The 16,455-nt window shown below is 36.7% G+C and overlaps 1 protein-coding gene across 4 annotated transcripts in view; it reads right to left on the bottom strand.

The window, feature by feature from the left end:
* Positions 1-16,455, bottom strand: part of LOC102093474 (uncharacterized oxidoreductase ZK1290.5) — a 51,680-nt gene that overhangs the window by 24,993 nt on the left and 10,232 nt on the right. For all 4 annotated transcript variants that reach the window (XR_010474352.1, XM_065072499.1, XM_065072500.1 and 1 more), the window contains exons 2-3: positions 11,058-11,306; positions 3,559-3,660 (exon numbers count right to left, since the gene is read on the bottom strand). Coding sequence is in view for 3 of the 4 variants with exons in the window: in XM_065072499.1 (XP_064928571.1) it covers positions 3,559-3,660; positions 11,058-11,306 (351 nt within the window). In the remaining variant the exon portion in view is untranslated. The remainder of the gene's footprint in view (positions 1-3,558; positions 3,661-11,057; positions 11,307-16,455) is intronic.

Below are 16,455 nucleotides of genomic sequence, written 5' to 3' on the forward strand. Positions count from 1 at the left end.
TCTATCCTTAGCCTCATCATATGTTAACACATTAAGGAATCTCTGATGCAAGTACAAATATTTTATGTAAGCATAAGCTGCATTGCTTACACTAAAATGATAAGTAAAGAATTTAACTCTCAGTGAAATGGCACTGAGTCCCAGTGGGATCTCAGTCCAGAACAACCGCCACATTACTACTCTTGCCAGCTTCAAGCAAAAGCTGGCTGCAGGCCTTCATTCTTCCCAGCATTTTAGAAGGAGGAACAAGTAATCATGTGCATGTGTGTATGAAAAGCTTGCTGAGATGCTGGACTAGCCACAATGCCAAAATCAAGGTCATTAAAGACACTGCATACGGAAAGGGTCATTTTGCTAGGAACAGACCAAGTACCAGTGAGCACATATAATGACTATCCATGATGTCAAAGCAGTTTGCCACATTGCTTTCATCTGCCAGCTGACAAATGCCTCTGCAAGAATGTTGCAGCTGTCAAGGGAATATTTGACTCAATGTATGTATCTTGGAATGGGTTCTGTAGGCAGTCTGGCTGCTGTCCTGAGGTATTGGAGAGGATAATTCCACAAAATCACAATGTATGAGACCACAAAACTTCAAACCATAGCCTTGATATTACAAGAATCCTAGTTGATTTCAGCTGTTACAACAGAAAGAACCAGTTATTATACACAAATGTCTCACTGACCAACACTAAGAATTTTCTCTCTTTTCCCTCAGCACTGTTTATCTCATAACTCTTTAAAGGAAAACTTGTATGCAGGCTGTTGAACAAAGACACATGTCTAGAATTCTCTGCCTCTCGGCACTGCAGTACTGAAAGAGACTTCTTTACTCGGTCGCCAACCTTAAGACAGATGCACATCCAGCAATGGAGACACCCGGTTCCTGTGAAAGAGCTCCAATCAAACTGGAGCAGATTAACAGATCACAGAACAAACCAAAAAGCTACATTATCAGGCATAACAGCATTGAAAGAAACTACTTCTTGATACTGTAAGGTTGCTTCCATTAGTAGGAATCAGTTTAACATTAAGGTCTTTCCCACTCTGAATAGCTACCAGGTTGGTCTATCAGAAGACATCCAGCATGTCTAAATAGGAATTTTTAGTGCAGGTAGTGCCTTTAGCCCATACTGTAAGGTACACACTACAATTCTGAAAACAGTAAAGAAAATAATAATTATCCTCCCCCATTTATTTGTTCCTAATTCTCAATGTAAAGAAGCTGCAGTGACCGACAGTGGAAATTGCTGAAGTTCCTAGGGAGCTTTCCCATAACAAACACCTTGTGATCACTTGGGCTGACTACCCAAACCAGGTGCAGAATTCTGACCCCTGAGCTATCATAAGAGACGGCACAATTCCCTCTGGAAGCAAGGCTGGGCCTAAATGTATGCAAATTCCAGTGCATGCTGACCTGGACAGTGGCAGAGACCCAGAACCTCTGGTGTCTCCTCTGTTAGCTGCGTGAGAAGATATTTCAGGCCAGAAGCTCTGCAAGTTGTGCTACTGCAGCCTCATCCATGTCTCAGCTGCTAAGTGCTGGTAGAAACTATCTTTGTAGATGTGACCTAAAAAAAAAAAAATCTCTCAAAGCTCTGAACGTGGATGCAGTTGGGATTTTTCTTGCATCAACTTGTGACCAATCTAAAACTTAACATAATCTTTAAAAAATCTGCTTTCAAGAGTTTTACAGTCTTGGGTCCTAACAGTTTATTTACCCTCCTCTTAGGGTAATCAGTAATAACAGTTAAAAATACTATTAATAATTCACATTATTTTAAAATGTTGCTTGCCCCAGGTAAGTGGGATTTTGCAGAATAAATATTAACCTGGATTTTCATTGAAGTTGAAAGAATGAGAATATTTGCACTCAAACGAACTGTGAATACAGAGAAGTGAATAAAGAAAATCTTGTTAACTTCAGCCAGACCAAAGACTTAGGTCAATACTAGGATCTTGTAACCATCTCATAAGTCTCTTACAGACAGATGTGCATTATCAGTCCCATAACACAAACCTTTTTTTTTCCCTACAGAGAAGAGTGTTTATTGTCCCTGTACTTTCAGATACTCTTCAGTGTGGACACAGCTAATTGCTAAAACCACTAGCAAGTTGAATAATTTCAGTATTTCCTTTGTGAATTGACTGCTGAAGCATACTACTCATTTCAATGGTCAGTCCTTAAATGTGAAGCTTTTAATTTCTACTCTTTTTATTTTTTCATAATAAACATCTCCTAAAAAAAAGGATTGCAAACAGAAGTCAGCATCTACCTCAACCAATGTCAAGTTCAGAGAAGACAAAGAACTCACCTGTTTAGCATAGAACTTATAATTTTTTCCCTCCATAAATGAAAATTTCCCCTCCCCGCCCCCCCCTTGAGTAAGGATTTTGACTAAATCCTATATTCAGTTCATTCCAAGGCTAACATGTTGCTCACATAACACATAGAAAGTCAAATGCGTGCAGTAAAGATATGCAGCAAGTGTTTAATCTTCAGTGGAAAGTCTAGTGGTTAACCACGCAAACAAATTATTTAACATTTTCCTCAGATATCATTGCATTTCTGTGTCCAGAGTGGTTAACATTTGCATGTCATTTCAGTAACACACAGTTATGGTCAAGACATCCAGAGTCTGTATCTCCTAAAGCAAAACTGGGGAAGTTAGTGTTCTGAGGCACTTGATTCAACCAGACTAATAATTTTTCCTTCCCCTGCAGATGATCTAACTCAAGTAATTTAGACAACCAGAGCTGGAAAACTTATACTCAGCTAAATAAATAATGAGTCTATAGAATGCTTATATTCAGAAAAAGACTGAAGGTAGCAACAGGCAAACTGACAAAACTGTTGAAGAAATGCAATTGCAGGAAAAATAAATACAGTGGTTCACATTGCCCAAGAAGTGCATGACAGGATGGTTTCTTTTAACACTATTCCTAATAACACTTTGCGGTGCACTGAAAATCAAACTGACAGTTACCAGAGCTTGACAGAATAGCTCCCTTCTTTGAATTTTTTTTTGAAAGTTAGTACCAAAGATTCTGCAGTTGAGTGTTTGTTCCTCATCTAGCCATTCTGTTTTCTTGATCTTTTCTAAAACACAAATGGATCTAGAAAGTACCACAGTATATTGTGGTACTTTAAAATTTAAAAATTAGAAAATGGCATCACACAATTAAAAATAATCTAAAGGAAGTAAAACTTAGCATGATGTATACTTAGAACAGAGGAGGTTACTACAAAGATGTTCTATAATGGCATATACATTTCAATGTAATTTGTAGATTTCCTCAAGAAAGTATGCACACATCTCCGAGGAAGAATTTGGCAACATATTCTTTGCAAGCAACACAAAGCTCTCTTATTTAACTTACCAAAATGCTAATGCTGCAGTTTCCAAAGAGATTCACATAACTCACACACACAAATCCCACTGAAATATGAGCATCCAGTTCAAATTAAGTTTTTGAACATCTCTGCCTATGAATTCCCCAAATCCCATAATGCACTATAAATCTTCCTGCCAATATAGGTTTTCATGATTATATCACCTTTCTCATAGAGCTCCTCCATCGCTCCCCAGGTTTCAGCACGGACCTCTCGATTGCTTTTACCAGGAACATGTGCATCAGGCCAGTGTATTAAATAAAGATCTACAAAAGAAGCAGAACCAGACTACTCATTAAAGTGTCCCCAAAATATATCTATGTATCAAACCACGTAAAACAGCGTTTTCCCTCCATAACGGCCCCTAACATATTATCATTGAAACAGCTACAATTACTACCCTGTGACCTTTACAGTACACATCCATTTAGTTTTAATAAATAAAGTCTACAACATTTCATTGACAACTAAAGGTAGCAGAAGTTGCGTATGTGCCACAGGTTTAGGTCACTGTAACCAGAATTTCATGGGGACATATGCACCTAATAAACTCTCAACATATACCAAGCTCCATCAAAATCAAGGTCACTGGAATTAAGGCTGGACTACTGCTCAAGTGCTACAAGTCTTAGAGTTTATGGAAGATAAATATGTCTAGCGGTTCTATAGATATTTTATACAATTTCTGCAGTGGGTCTGGGTTTTTTACCTTTCTAAAGAATACTTCCATTTATGAATTTCTGTTGGAAATTACACCACATTATTTCATGTAGGTTTTTTTTCTAAAATTTTGTGGCAGCATTTGTGATTTTTAAAAGATTATTATTTTAAGGGAACAAAATGATGCTTCACTAAGTTTTATGGAATGTTTGCACAATTTCAAACACAATTAACATTTACTGCTGATGAAATTATGCAAGGAGCTATTGAAACTGGCTATCTCAGGACAGCATTTTTGGTGTTGTCTCCATAAGAAAAGACTACCCTTTTACTGAAAAAGGAAGCATTTCCAACAGAAGTTAAAAATGAGAAATTTACATGTATTGGACTCAGAGTTCCAAATCAGATTACCTAACTTTCAAAAATGATAGGATCTATAACTCCTTTATAAGTTTGTAGACACTGCTAGACATTCTGAAGGAGACACTTAGGAGATACTTTGAAAACCACTACATTTCTACTTAAATTCTAACCGCAGATTAAACAGGTAACTGCAAGCATCCCAGTCAAAGAGGTGTGGGTCTTTGCCGCATACCTTAGTCAGACACAAAACAGGAAAAGGAAATAAATGCATGACTGAGATGTGCATCATTGTCTCTGTGCTTCATAATGCTCCTTTTTTCGCCATTCAAATATAGAGTTAAGAAACAAAAAATTTGCAATGAGCAGCATTTTTTGTTCTTTGAATGCATCACACCATTCATTGACAGCTCCTCTTTGTGAAAACACAGATCTTTGCCAGAATTTTTTAATTTATATTTATTTACATTTATGAACTGCACTAATGATTACTATAGCACAGTGCTAGTATATTAGCTTTCCAACTCCATAAATACAAATTCAACCTCAATTTAAGAGGAAAAGGTAATGTGAAATTTACTAGAATACACCAGTTCCCATTTGCGTGCAGCACTGCAACACTGTTAAAGAGAGTATTTTGCTTAGACTAAGAATCTTATTAGAACAGTACAGAATTTTGTACAGTAAGATATGTAACAGATGTACTGAGGAAAAAAATTATTTTGGGTGTATCACAAAAATCATCATCTAAATTTGCACTTTCTGATACCAATAACCCATTAGACTTTTAAACATAATTGCTCAGACAAGCAAATATCACTCATATATAATGATTTGCAGCATTTGGATTTATGTCACATTTAAAGAGAAAGTTGCTCATTCTCTGGCCTTATATACATAAAATCCACTCCCAATTTTGAAATAAGTATTTAAAAAAAGCAGTCTTGTCACTGATCTCTGAATAATATTTATCTAATGGCTCTGAAAAAAAGTTATATTTATTAAGAATAAACACCAATACATAGTATTGGAATAAATACCAGTTCCTGTGACACTTAAGTGAGAAGAGCTGTTTAACTATGCAGAAACAGGTCCTATGGTGTCAACAAAAAATAATCAGTAACTTCAGCAGAATTTTACCAAAAGCTACTTTACCAAAAGCCTAAATATTCAGTCAGATATCACAGTTTGCAAATGTTCACAGGAATAGCTACATTGTGGATTTCCACACACAAAGACGCTTTGTACTCAGCCCAAGAAATCGAAGCACTCATAGAAGAATGACTTCTAACAGATTTGATGACTAAAAGATCTCCGGCCTTGGATATTTACAAAAGCAGAACATCACCCTTCCCTGTATTAGTGTCTGAGACTTCTTCAATGCAAACATGATTGCCTGTTGGTCCTTTACTTTAGAAAGGTGATATTATCAGGTATGTGATGTCCATATCATCCTGTTATGTTTATTTTAATTACAGATTTTTGTTGAAATAAAAATTACTTCAGAGTCAGAAATATATGCATTTAGGACTAGAAAGCATCTAGTGGATCACAAAGTGCAGTCCTCCTGACTGCAAGAAGTGCTCGTGGAAGCTGTGGGGCAAAGGTACCATATATCAGAGGCAAGCAGCAGAATGGTTTTTCTGCCAGTCATGCACAGCGAGAAGCAGAGGGAATCCAATGTACCCTGCAATGAGCAGAGGGACTGAAGGCATGGACTCTCAGTGCAGGTGAAACAAGAGACCCTTTATTTTTGGCAAGGCACTTACATTTATAGTTAGTATCTGTTGTACACGCGTTTAACTTTCTGGTTTAATTGGCTTATGGCAGCTGTATGCGTGCTCAAAGTTATCTTATGATTCGTCTACTTAATCTTTCACACGCTCTGGCAGTTTGGCTAACACATTGTAAATATCTTTTCTTGTACAAAAACATTCTGGTTTCTCATTCTATTTTGGTCAAGATCGTTCCAGTAACTCAAGATGACTGTAAGATACTACACAATGAGCAATGGAGATGCCACTCTATTTAGATAAAATAAGCACAGCTCATTTTAAGTTAGAGCCTGCTCACTTCTACTACATCTGTTAGAAAACTTGTTGCCACAATACTTGTAGGCCAATCAAGACAACAAGCACCTCACAAACCAAGGTCTATGATTTCCTCTTTGTGAACACATTCACACTTACGCCTATACAATCTCTTGCTTGAAATATTTCCCCTCCTGTGGGTTACAAGAACACACACACTCATTTTCATTTTGGAGGCAAGAAATTAGTTTTAAATTATTTATCCAAATAGCTTAAGGTTCTAGCAATCAAGTGACATGCAATTTTACCACTGGAGGATTTACAAACAGAGCACATTTGTATCTGTTGAGAAGAATGGGGTTGTGCCTTGTAGCATGGGATAGATTAATCACTACTTTGATATGTCTTACAACCATATTTTTGTTTTAAATAATCTTAGAACAAAAAAACCCCAAGGACTCACAGTATCAGGATGCATTTGACAAAGAAGGAAAGAAAATCCCAAGCATTCACAATCGAACTTTGTATTTACCAGCTTTTTAAGGCAACCTTTATAGACCATCAAGCTGCAGTGGTACAGCAGCGAGGCCTGAAGTTCAAACGTCAAAATGCAGTGCTACAGGAAAACTAACATTAACACATGAACTGTGTTCCCACAGACATTTAAAATAGAGTGGCTTATTACTTCTCAGTGGTTGCAGCACCTACAATCACCACAGTTGTCTTAGCTTTAAAGTACGGGGACATTTTACACATTTAAAAGCCAACAGCACATTGTCATGGGAATAAAAGTTAGCAATTCTATTCAAATTCCTAATACAATATTAAAAAAAAAAAAAGTAAAAATTCACTAAAGCAAATATAGCTTTGAAGAACAAGCCCTGTTCCATATCAAACCTAAAAGCAAAAGTATATTTTTCAATGATTTGCATAGTTATCTTAATGAAGGATTGTATTTTCCCTGCTTTTCTCTTTTCTCAACTGCCACTACACTTAGTATGTACATGATGTATTTTTCTCTCCCGCTTAATCTCTTTTTTAAAATGTTTTTTACTCTGTTTAAATGAGGATCAATGTGAAGCAACCTCCAAAGTGTTCTGAATTAACACGCAGTCTGAACTGGGTGTATTATCATAATTCATGTGATTCATTTGTGACACTGAATATGCTGATAGAACATTTGTCCAGCTCCAGGTGGGAATTTGTGATAGGTTAGATTTCCCTGAATGTGACAGACTTAAAGCAGTCAAAAGGAAAATAAAATTGTTCATGAATTCAGTAACCCACAAATCACTTTGGAGGTTTGATCCAAATGCAAAGGAATGTATTCTGCTACTGCCAAACCTGCAAGATTTGCTGCCATTTCAAATCGGTTTTCTGTGACTGCTGGTTCAGGACCACATTTAGAAAATGCAAGCAGCAGAATATCTGTTACAACCACTGCCCACAAATAACACAAATTTCCAGCTTCTCATGGATATATAATCTCCTGAATAAAAATTCTGGAACACTGCTATCTTAATACCAGTTGCCCAAAAAGTGTTTATCGAAAAGGCTTCATAATAGTATTTTACATGGAACATTTTTTCTCTCAAAAAGCTGCAACTGCTTTCAACAGTTTGTTTCAACAGCTGCCATCTGTATACTGCTAATGCACAGATTTATCAATTCCTGTTAGATTACTTCCCAAGTCTCCTATTCAGCCTGCATGGACAGACTGTATAGCCCATAAGGATCCTCAAGAAAATTAACAGGACCCTCCTTAGAACAAAGAGCTCAGCTGCACATTTAGCTGCCAGGGCTCCTACAGCTTTTTCTTTTTGCAGTCTTCTGAATGACTAAGTTCCTTCCAACATAAAGGTCTAACTTCACAGAGAGTTTTTTAGGATTTTTCAGTTTTTCTATATGAACCACGTATCTTTATGGAAATGCTGTGAACCTACATATTTGTTTAATATCATATAATGAAACCAGGAACTTCTGATTCAGGTACATTTCATGTAACTTTATTTCACATTCCTATTTCACAGAAAAACTGCCAGGTTTAATACAGGCTTGTAACTGAAGAATTTACTTTCCTAAATAAGCTTGGACACAAATTGGCCTGTTATTACCAGATCTTTTCTCCTCATGGGTTTCATGTCGTCTCTATGGTATAGGCTGGCCAGCAGAAAAGGGACACAAAATGCAGATATGAAGGAAAACAGAGCTAGGATATTTAAGCTTAGTTCTACAAGCATATAACCATATTCCCAAACTTCTGCATTGCAGTTACTTTTGCTAGACTTGTGATAACCTTCAATTTCCAACAAAAAGTTCTTACTCTGTGCATTTTTGAAACATTTGAAAAGTTCATATTTCAAGATATTGCCACTTTTTACTTGAAAATCCTTCCAACAGAACCTTCCAGCTGAGTATTTTCAGACAGGAGGTCCAGGACTCCCTAAAGCATGATGCTTTCTCTGAGCCCCATGAAACAGACCACGTATTGTACCTCTTCTACAGGCCTACTTCACCAGCATATATAGCACTAAATATAGAACTTAGCTTTAACTCTTTCACACGAGTGCAGATTCTACTGTGTTTAACAAAAATGGTCTGTGGAACTAATTCAACAGAGACTAAGCTCAAGCAGCCAAAACCATTACTCCACTTGCCATCCCATCCTTCTTGCGGCACTCATCATCCTCACAGAGAGGTCAGTGAATTGCATGTGAAGTATCTCCTAAGCCATCACAACTTACAGATCATCAAGCTAAGCAAGCGGAAGCCAGCACTGATTTAGGTCACCATGTCAGACCAAGTGATGGTTCAGGAAGAGCTGTATACATTTTTTGGACATCTCCACATCAGTGGAAAAAAGGTGAGGAAGGAGGGAAGATGGGTAAGTGTATTAAAAAAAAAATAAAAGGGAAAAATCTAGTCTGGAAGCAAATTGCACAGACAGTTATAATAGTCCTTCATTTGTGTTACTAATATGAGCAAAAGTAGCCTCAGAGCTGAATATATCTGACAAACTGAAGTTCTTTCTGTTTATGCCAATCCAAGGATTCACCTGCATAGTGACAGTATTTGTGCACTTCTGGCTTGCAGGTATTTTTTCCCTTGTTTCATGTATTTCTGCTTAGCAGCAACACGAAACTGAGTGAATATGTAAATTGTGTGAGCACCTACTTTATCAGTATACTACCTGAGAAAATAAAACCAAAGTACAATACTAAAAGGAATCACTGAAAATGGTTTCCTGGAAGTGAGCCAAGTTTTCCTCTCATCAACATTCAGCACCAGTGTTATAGGAAGCACAAAAAGCAGAGAGGAGAAAACATGTTATTTCTTAATTTAGAGAAGAAAGTCAGGGTTTGAAACTTTGCTTATGAAAGTCTACTTGCAGTGACCTGTATTTGCATGGGACAGACAAAGAGATTTTAATTCATTTTGCATTATTCTGTACCTGGGCAGGAAGTTAAGGGACACATTTCCAGAAAGAATGGAGCCAAAGATGTGCATACAAATATCTCAGTCTTCAACAGATACTGGTTTGGGGTTTTTTTGCCTTCATCTTACAAAGTACCTAAGCAAAAAAGCCAGTGAATACATCACACAGCTGCCATTAATATTATACACCATTAGTTCTGTGAAATCTGTACTTCACAAAATCTGTTCACTGCCTCATTATTTATTGGTAACAGGGGGACAGAGTGAGGAAAGAGAAGCAAATTGAGGTTTGTCAGGACACTGAGAGATAATGTCTGACAGTTGAGTCAACTATTGCTTATCAACGTAAACACTATCACCACTAGTGTCATTATTTTAGATAATTATTTTAAATCCATCTTCCTCTACATTTTCTTTATTTTCATTGTTCCAGCTAGGGCAGAAGAAGCAAAAGCATTTAAAAATACCATGTTTATTTTTATCAGGTACCTCCTCTCCTATGACCAGTTGCAAATAATTAATTGGCATTGTTATCACAGCTCTTTGCCTGTCTAATAAAGGTGTAACAATATCACATCTTTTACTACCAGAAGTTTATGATCAGAGCAAGTTTGAAAGTGCATAAGTCGAATTCAGTGATAGTTAAATTTTTTCTTCTAAAGTTTCGTAGCTACTTCTAACATTTTCCACAAGGTATATTGCATCAGACAGACCAAACCAAAGGCAATTATTCAGAATTTTAAAGAGTTACTAGACCTACAAAATGAGTTTTAGAAAGGACCCCTATTCCTTGAGATTTAAAAGACCAAAGAAGAAATCAGGCATTTTTGTCACCCTGTTACCAATGAATTATTCCAAGGTTTATGAAGCCTTGTTTCATGTGTTTTTAGTAAAATACATACAACTCATGTGATAGTTCCTCAAATCAACTTAACAAGGAACTCTACCTTGATCTGTTTTAAAACATTCACAATGAAGAAAAATTCTGTGCTCTCAGTTATATGCATGTGAACTTCCTAGAGAACAAACAGAACGAGAAATCTGTAAGTGTATAAACAAAGGCACTACTTGGTTTCTGTGATCTATCTGTTCTACATCTTTATTTACAGGAATTCATTAATCTTTGCAAATACTCACATGGAATGCACAATAAATGAGCTATATATAAAGATTCATACCAAGATATTCGACGCCAAGTCGTTTACATGACTCCAAGCAGGCTTTTTTGGTGTTTTCATAGCCATAATCACTATGCCATAGTTTGGTAGTTATCCAGAGGTCTTCTCGCTTCACATCACTCTCTTTAATGGCCTTTTGGAGGAGGGATTCACAGCCATATCTTTTTGCTGTGTCAATATGACGAATGCCACATTTTTGTAATGCATGGACCACAGCATCATGGGAATAGCCACCTTGATGGGAAGTACCTAAATAAACAAAATCAGAAGTGAATTGTCAGCCATGAATTGTGAGGGACGTATTTTATTCTTTTCAATTTTTGTTTTCCTTTTTTTGTATGTTGACACAGAAGCTTCTTTTTTCTAGGCTGGGAAAAACCATGAAGTGCTAGAATGCTCACACTGATCAGAAATAACTCCACCAAAATCAAATATCATCAGCATTTAACTGTAAAGAAGTGATTTCAGAAGTTAGGCTGAAGACCATCAAAGAGAAAACACATATTTTATGGAAAATGAGTATATGGCACTTCATTTTCATATAGGAGCACAGCATTTACAGACAAAAATATTACCAATAAGAAATAAAATATAACTTCAAAAGCTATTTACTTTGCAGAAAGCATATTTTGAAACCTTTACTCTGCTGAACTCCTGGTAGCTTCAAGTTATTACTGTATTGTACAACTCCAGACCAGGCCATCCCGCAGGTGCAATTCCCATAACGTCAAGCTCAGCAGTAACCAAAACAATGGAATCCTACACAAGAGCTACAGAATGGGCATACAGGGGTTTCAGTAACAAAGTACTGTAACTTGCATTGTGTAGGTATTCACTGGATATGTATTTTGCATGTCAGGGGGACGGAAGGAGGAGGAGACTCAGCAGGAAAAGCAACCAGCAGGAGGACCGTCAGATAAAGAACTGGTTGAGAGCAAGAAGGATGATGTTTCTACTTACCCTTTCCTGTTAGTTGTTTTTCCTGCCATGAGCCCCTCACCCATTCACCCTCACTCACACACTTCCCACAAACAGTATTTTCTACAGTTTGTTGGAGGAAATGCTCAGTCAGTCCCAGTCAGCTCCCAAAGCCACCTTCTGAAATGGTGCGTAGTACTTCAAGGCCTTAGCGCTATCAACAACAGCAGACGGCTGCGTCACTGACTTCAGGAGGGCCCCATGCAGTTATGACAATCGACAGCAACAGGGTCTTCAGCCACTGCTGAGGCTACATAAAGGACCCCAGGTTAAAGAAAAAGAATATAAAGTGAAATTTGTATCTGCTGCTCCTCTTTCCCTCCAAACATAAGGTTTATTTCTACATCAAACACTAGCTGCATGTTATGAATTTAACACGTGTCTATGGCCACCCAGGTTGCCAGAGAAAGGAAGCAAATGAAAACACACACACAGTTACCTCAGGCTCATCCTCAGAACCTCCCAGCCTGAACTGGAGAGAGAACGCCCACGGCAGTCTGTGACTTGCTCACACATGTCCTACCAACACGTGCAAGAACAAGGAGAAATTACAAAAGTCCTACTTGCGTGTAAGGCAAGCCAGGCTCTCCTGAATGCTGATCATTTTTGTTCATTCCTCATTTTGGAAGGAAAGCCAATGAGACCTCTGTAACCTAGTTCAGCACTCCAAGTCATCTAAAATATGATCTCTTATGGTCTGATGTGACACACATACAACTGCAGATCAGTACACTCTACTGATCACAGTGGGACAATCCCCACTTCATGTCTGTGACCTACAAAATGTGGAGTCTTGAATTCTTGACTTATCTTTATGGATTTTAAAATGACAGAATTATACTACTATATTCCTACAATTTTGACATGCATATCATAAATATTTTACCTTCCAAATGTAAAGAAGGTTTTAATGGTTTAAAATACAAAACTTTAGAACTTTTTTCCTCCATAGTCATTAATTATGAATAATAATTGACTTAATTTCTGAGTTATCTAGAAATAAATGTCCCTCTAACTTGTTTTACATCAAAGTAAGTAGAGCTAGATCACTTTACACTTTCAAAACAGCTATTTCAAAATTTTAATGCATGTTTTAGAATTTTTGATAAATGCAATCCTAGTACATTGCAACTATGGGTAAAGAATATATATGCAATTAGTACATTATTCAGATCCTAAAAGAATTTTATTAAAGAATTATATAACCACCACAGAAAAATTACTACACTTTTTAATAAAAATCCCTTCACTTTTAATAAGCTGGTATTGGTGCCAAATAAATGATGTTGTAACTATTGTGTCTGTTTCTGGCTGAATGGACATTTCTAAGCACAGAATGAATGGAGTTCATTTAGAGGTCTTGCAAATGGACTCAGACTCTTTTCATGCATAATGGATTTCAGTAAGAACATTTAGGACAACCAAGTTTTTTTTTAATTTAACCCTTTTAAGTAAAAGGGAGAGAGTGGGAAAGAAGGAAAATTCAGAATAATTTTGTTATGGTCCCCCATTCAGTTATGGCATGCACACTTGTTTCATGGGAAATAAAGAGATCAAGATCAGTCTGGAGGGAATTATCTCAATTTCAGTGCTAAAAATGAACTACAACAGTCCTGATGCACTAGATAGTAATTAAAAAGAAAACTTATTTATTTAATATTGCCACTCTGTAAGCCAACTTAATAATGAACAACAGGTTTCTAAGTTAATTATGCTACTAACATAACAGCTTATAGACTTTAGAAATCACAGTTTTCTTGTGTTTACTCATGTGATTAAATATGCTTACAATTCATAGATGCAGAAGGTCCACAAAAGAAGGTGGAATGACTTATATTTCTATTTTGTTATGTTTTAAATCCAGACTTAACATTATTTGAACACATTAACATTCTCACATGTTTGGGATTGCTCTTTGTTCAGAGAGATGTAATTCACACTGTACCTGTATATTTAAAAACAAAATCCAGTCTCACATTTAAAACTAATATGAACTAGCACCCGTTCTGTCCCCTTACTGTTTCTAAAAATATTGCCTTAATATGAATTCTCTGATAAAAAATAGGAATTACTTTTAATAAATGACATCAAATACAAATAAGTTGGGAAAAGCTCTGTATTTTTTAGCTAGTATTTTAACTTGTTTTCCCAGGGAAATAGCACTGTTCTCTCTGACTGAACTAACCCAAATTGGACAGATCTGAAGATGTCTGAGATAATTACATTCCTACAGATTCTGTGAAAAGCAGTGGCTGAGAGAGACAAGGATACTGCACTGGAAACATGGACAGGTCAAAGGACACAAATCTATTGAAAACTAGGCTTAATTAGTTACGTTGTTGTTTTTGTCATGATTACTCATCACTTTCTGATATCCTAAAGAATACTTCTATCAAAACTGGGATGAGAAACATGCTCTGGCAATCTATAAAACATTCCAAAGATTATTACAAAGGCAGAATCCTGTTCACAATGTGGTTGCTACAGGAAAGAACAACAAAAAAAAAACCCAACACCCACACACCAAACAAAACACAACTAACCAAACACCCCAAAAACCCCAAATCCCCACACCAATCAGCTACGTACCTCCTCCTCCCCCCAAGTGACAAAATCAACAACATCCCCCCCTCAATCTTCTCCCAGAAAAATACAAAACAACTAACAAACCAAAACACTACCCCCCCTTATGCACTATCTCAGCTGACCCTCAGCCTCATTAAACTTTCTGTTCTCCTTCACGGAAGCTGCAGAACTACAGAGATCCAAAGCACCAGCAGTTTTTCAAAAGAGAATCAGGACCTACTTTCTCTCCCTGCTTTCTCCCTCCCTTTGTGGAGGAGTGTGCCATTCTGATCTTTGTGAAATGTGGAAGTATTATTTATCTGAATATATAAAAATATTCTTTGACATGAAGAACTTTGGCTACTTGAAATCTATGGAATCAGTTAGATTAGAAGAGTTCCTGTTTAAGAAACTGCAGCCAGGATACTTAGAGATCATATCAGAAATTAATGCTCTTCTGACATGAGTACTCAAGTACTAAATTAAAATAGCTGACAAACAAAACACCTACAGAAATGCCCATTCCTTTGCTGATTTTATATCCAAGTAATCACTCAAGTAAAGAACTCTCAAAAGCAAAAGTTCAAACATCCTTTTATTAATGTTTACGTACTCATTGTGTATATATGGTATTGCATGCCATAAGAGGCTCAAAATACTGTGTTCTATTAGTTTTACTTCTATTATTTCAACATTACAGCCACATAATGCATCTAATTAATACATTAAAGTTTTTGGTGCCAAAGAGTTTTATTTCACTTATAAACAAATTTGATGATAAAACATAAAATGTTGCCTAAATGTTCCTAAATAATAATATCACTATGCTAAAAAAAACACTGTTAATAGACCTGGCCTATATAAAGTCTAGAGATTACCATGAAGTTTCTCTCTTCTGTAAAAACTCTCTGAATTATGGATATTACTTCATATGCACGTTTTACTTTAGTAATTTTTATTTTTTTTCCCTCTAAATATTATTTTTTTTTCCTAAATATGATCCATTGCTTAGTGCAAGGGGGTCACTCTGGGACTATTTTTCTCCTATGTTACTCAGTTAGAATAAGCTCATAGAAGTCAATAACATGAGGAAGAGAAGTAGGCAAGCATGATTTTAAACTCTGCAATTCTACTCAGGCAACTCTGCACAGGCACCAAGGAACAGAATGCAGAAATACAGCCATGCCACAATGCAACAGGGTAAGAGAGAGCGATTACATGTTTATTATGTATCCAGGGAAAGGGATGCCAGAATTGCCAGTTTTCTCTCTTCCTGAGAGGAAGGAAGAAATGGCAATGAGCCATTGTTGACAGAAGCACTCTATTCCCTCCATCCCACAGAGGCTCTGACTGTAAATGATTTTCACATAATCTGCTGTAAAATGATCATACATCTCTGATCACTGACCTACCATTTATCTGGCCAGAACTCTAGAAAAGGATGTATAAAAGCAACTACTCAGAATGTGTCCCACAAGCAGCATTTATCATCAGTGGGATGCGATGGCTCCATTATGGCACCAATTCACTAATGTGTTTCTGCCAGCAAAAACACACTATCACCCAAAAAATGCAAATATTTTTCCTGTAGGAGTAAAGCGATTTCCACTGGAAAGTGCCAGCTATTTAAATTATTCAGCTTTTGTACACAAATATTTTTATCATGCAGAACTTCTCAATTAAATTTATAGGGAAGGAAAACTCTGGAAAGTGACCTATACATTTGAAAAGCAATTATGAATGTGTAATCCACATAGAAATTTCATAAGCGAAGCAGCAGCACACATTTATTCAAATGCCTTTACAGACAGACTGCCAAATCTTGAAGCCTTTTCTTTCACTCCACACTTTCCCA

This window comes from Columba livia, chromosome 8 (genome assembly GCF_036013475.1).
Source record: "Columba livia isolate bColLiv1 breed racing homer chromosome 8, bColLiv1.pat.W.v2, whole genome shotgun sequence".
Taxonomy (NCBI): Eukaryota; Metazoa; Chordata; class Aves; order Columbiformes; family Columbidae; genus Columba; species Columba livia.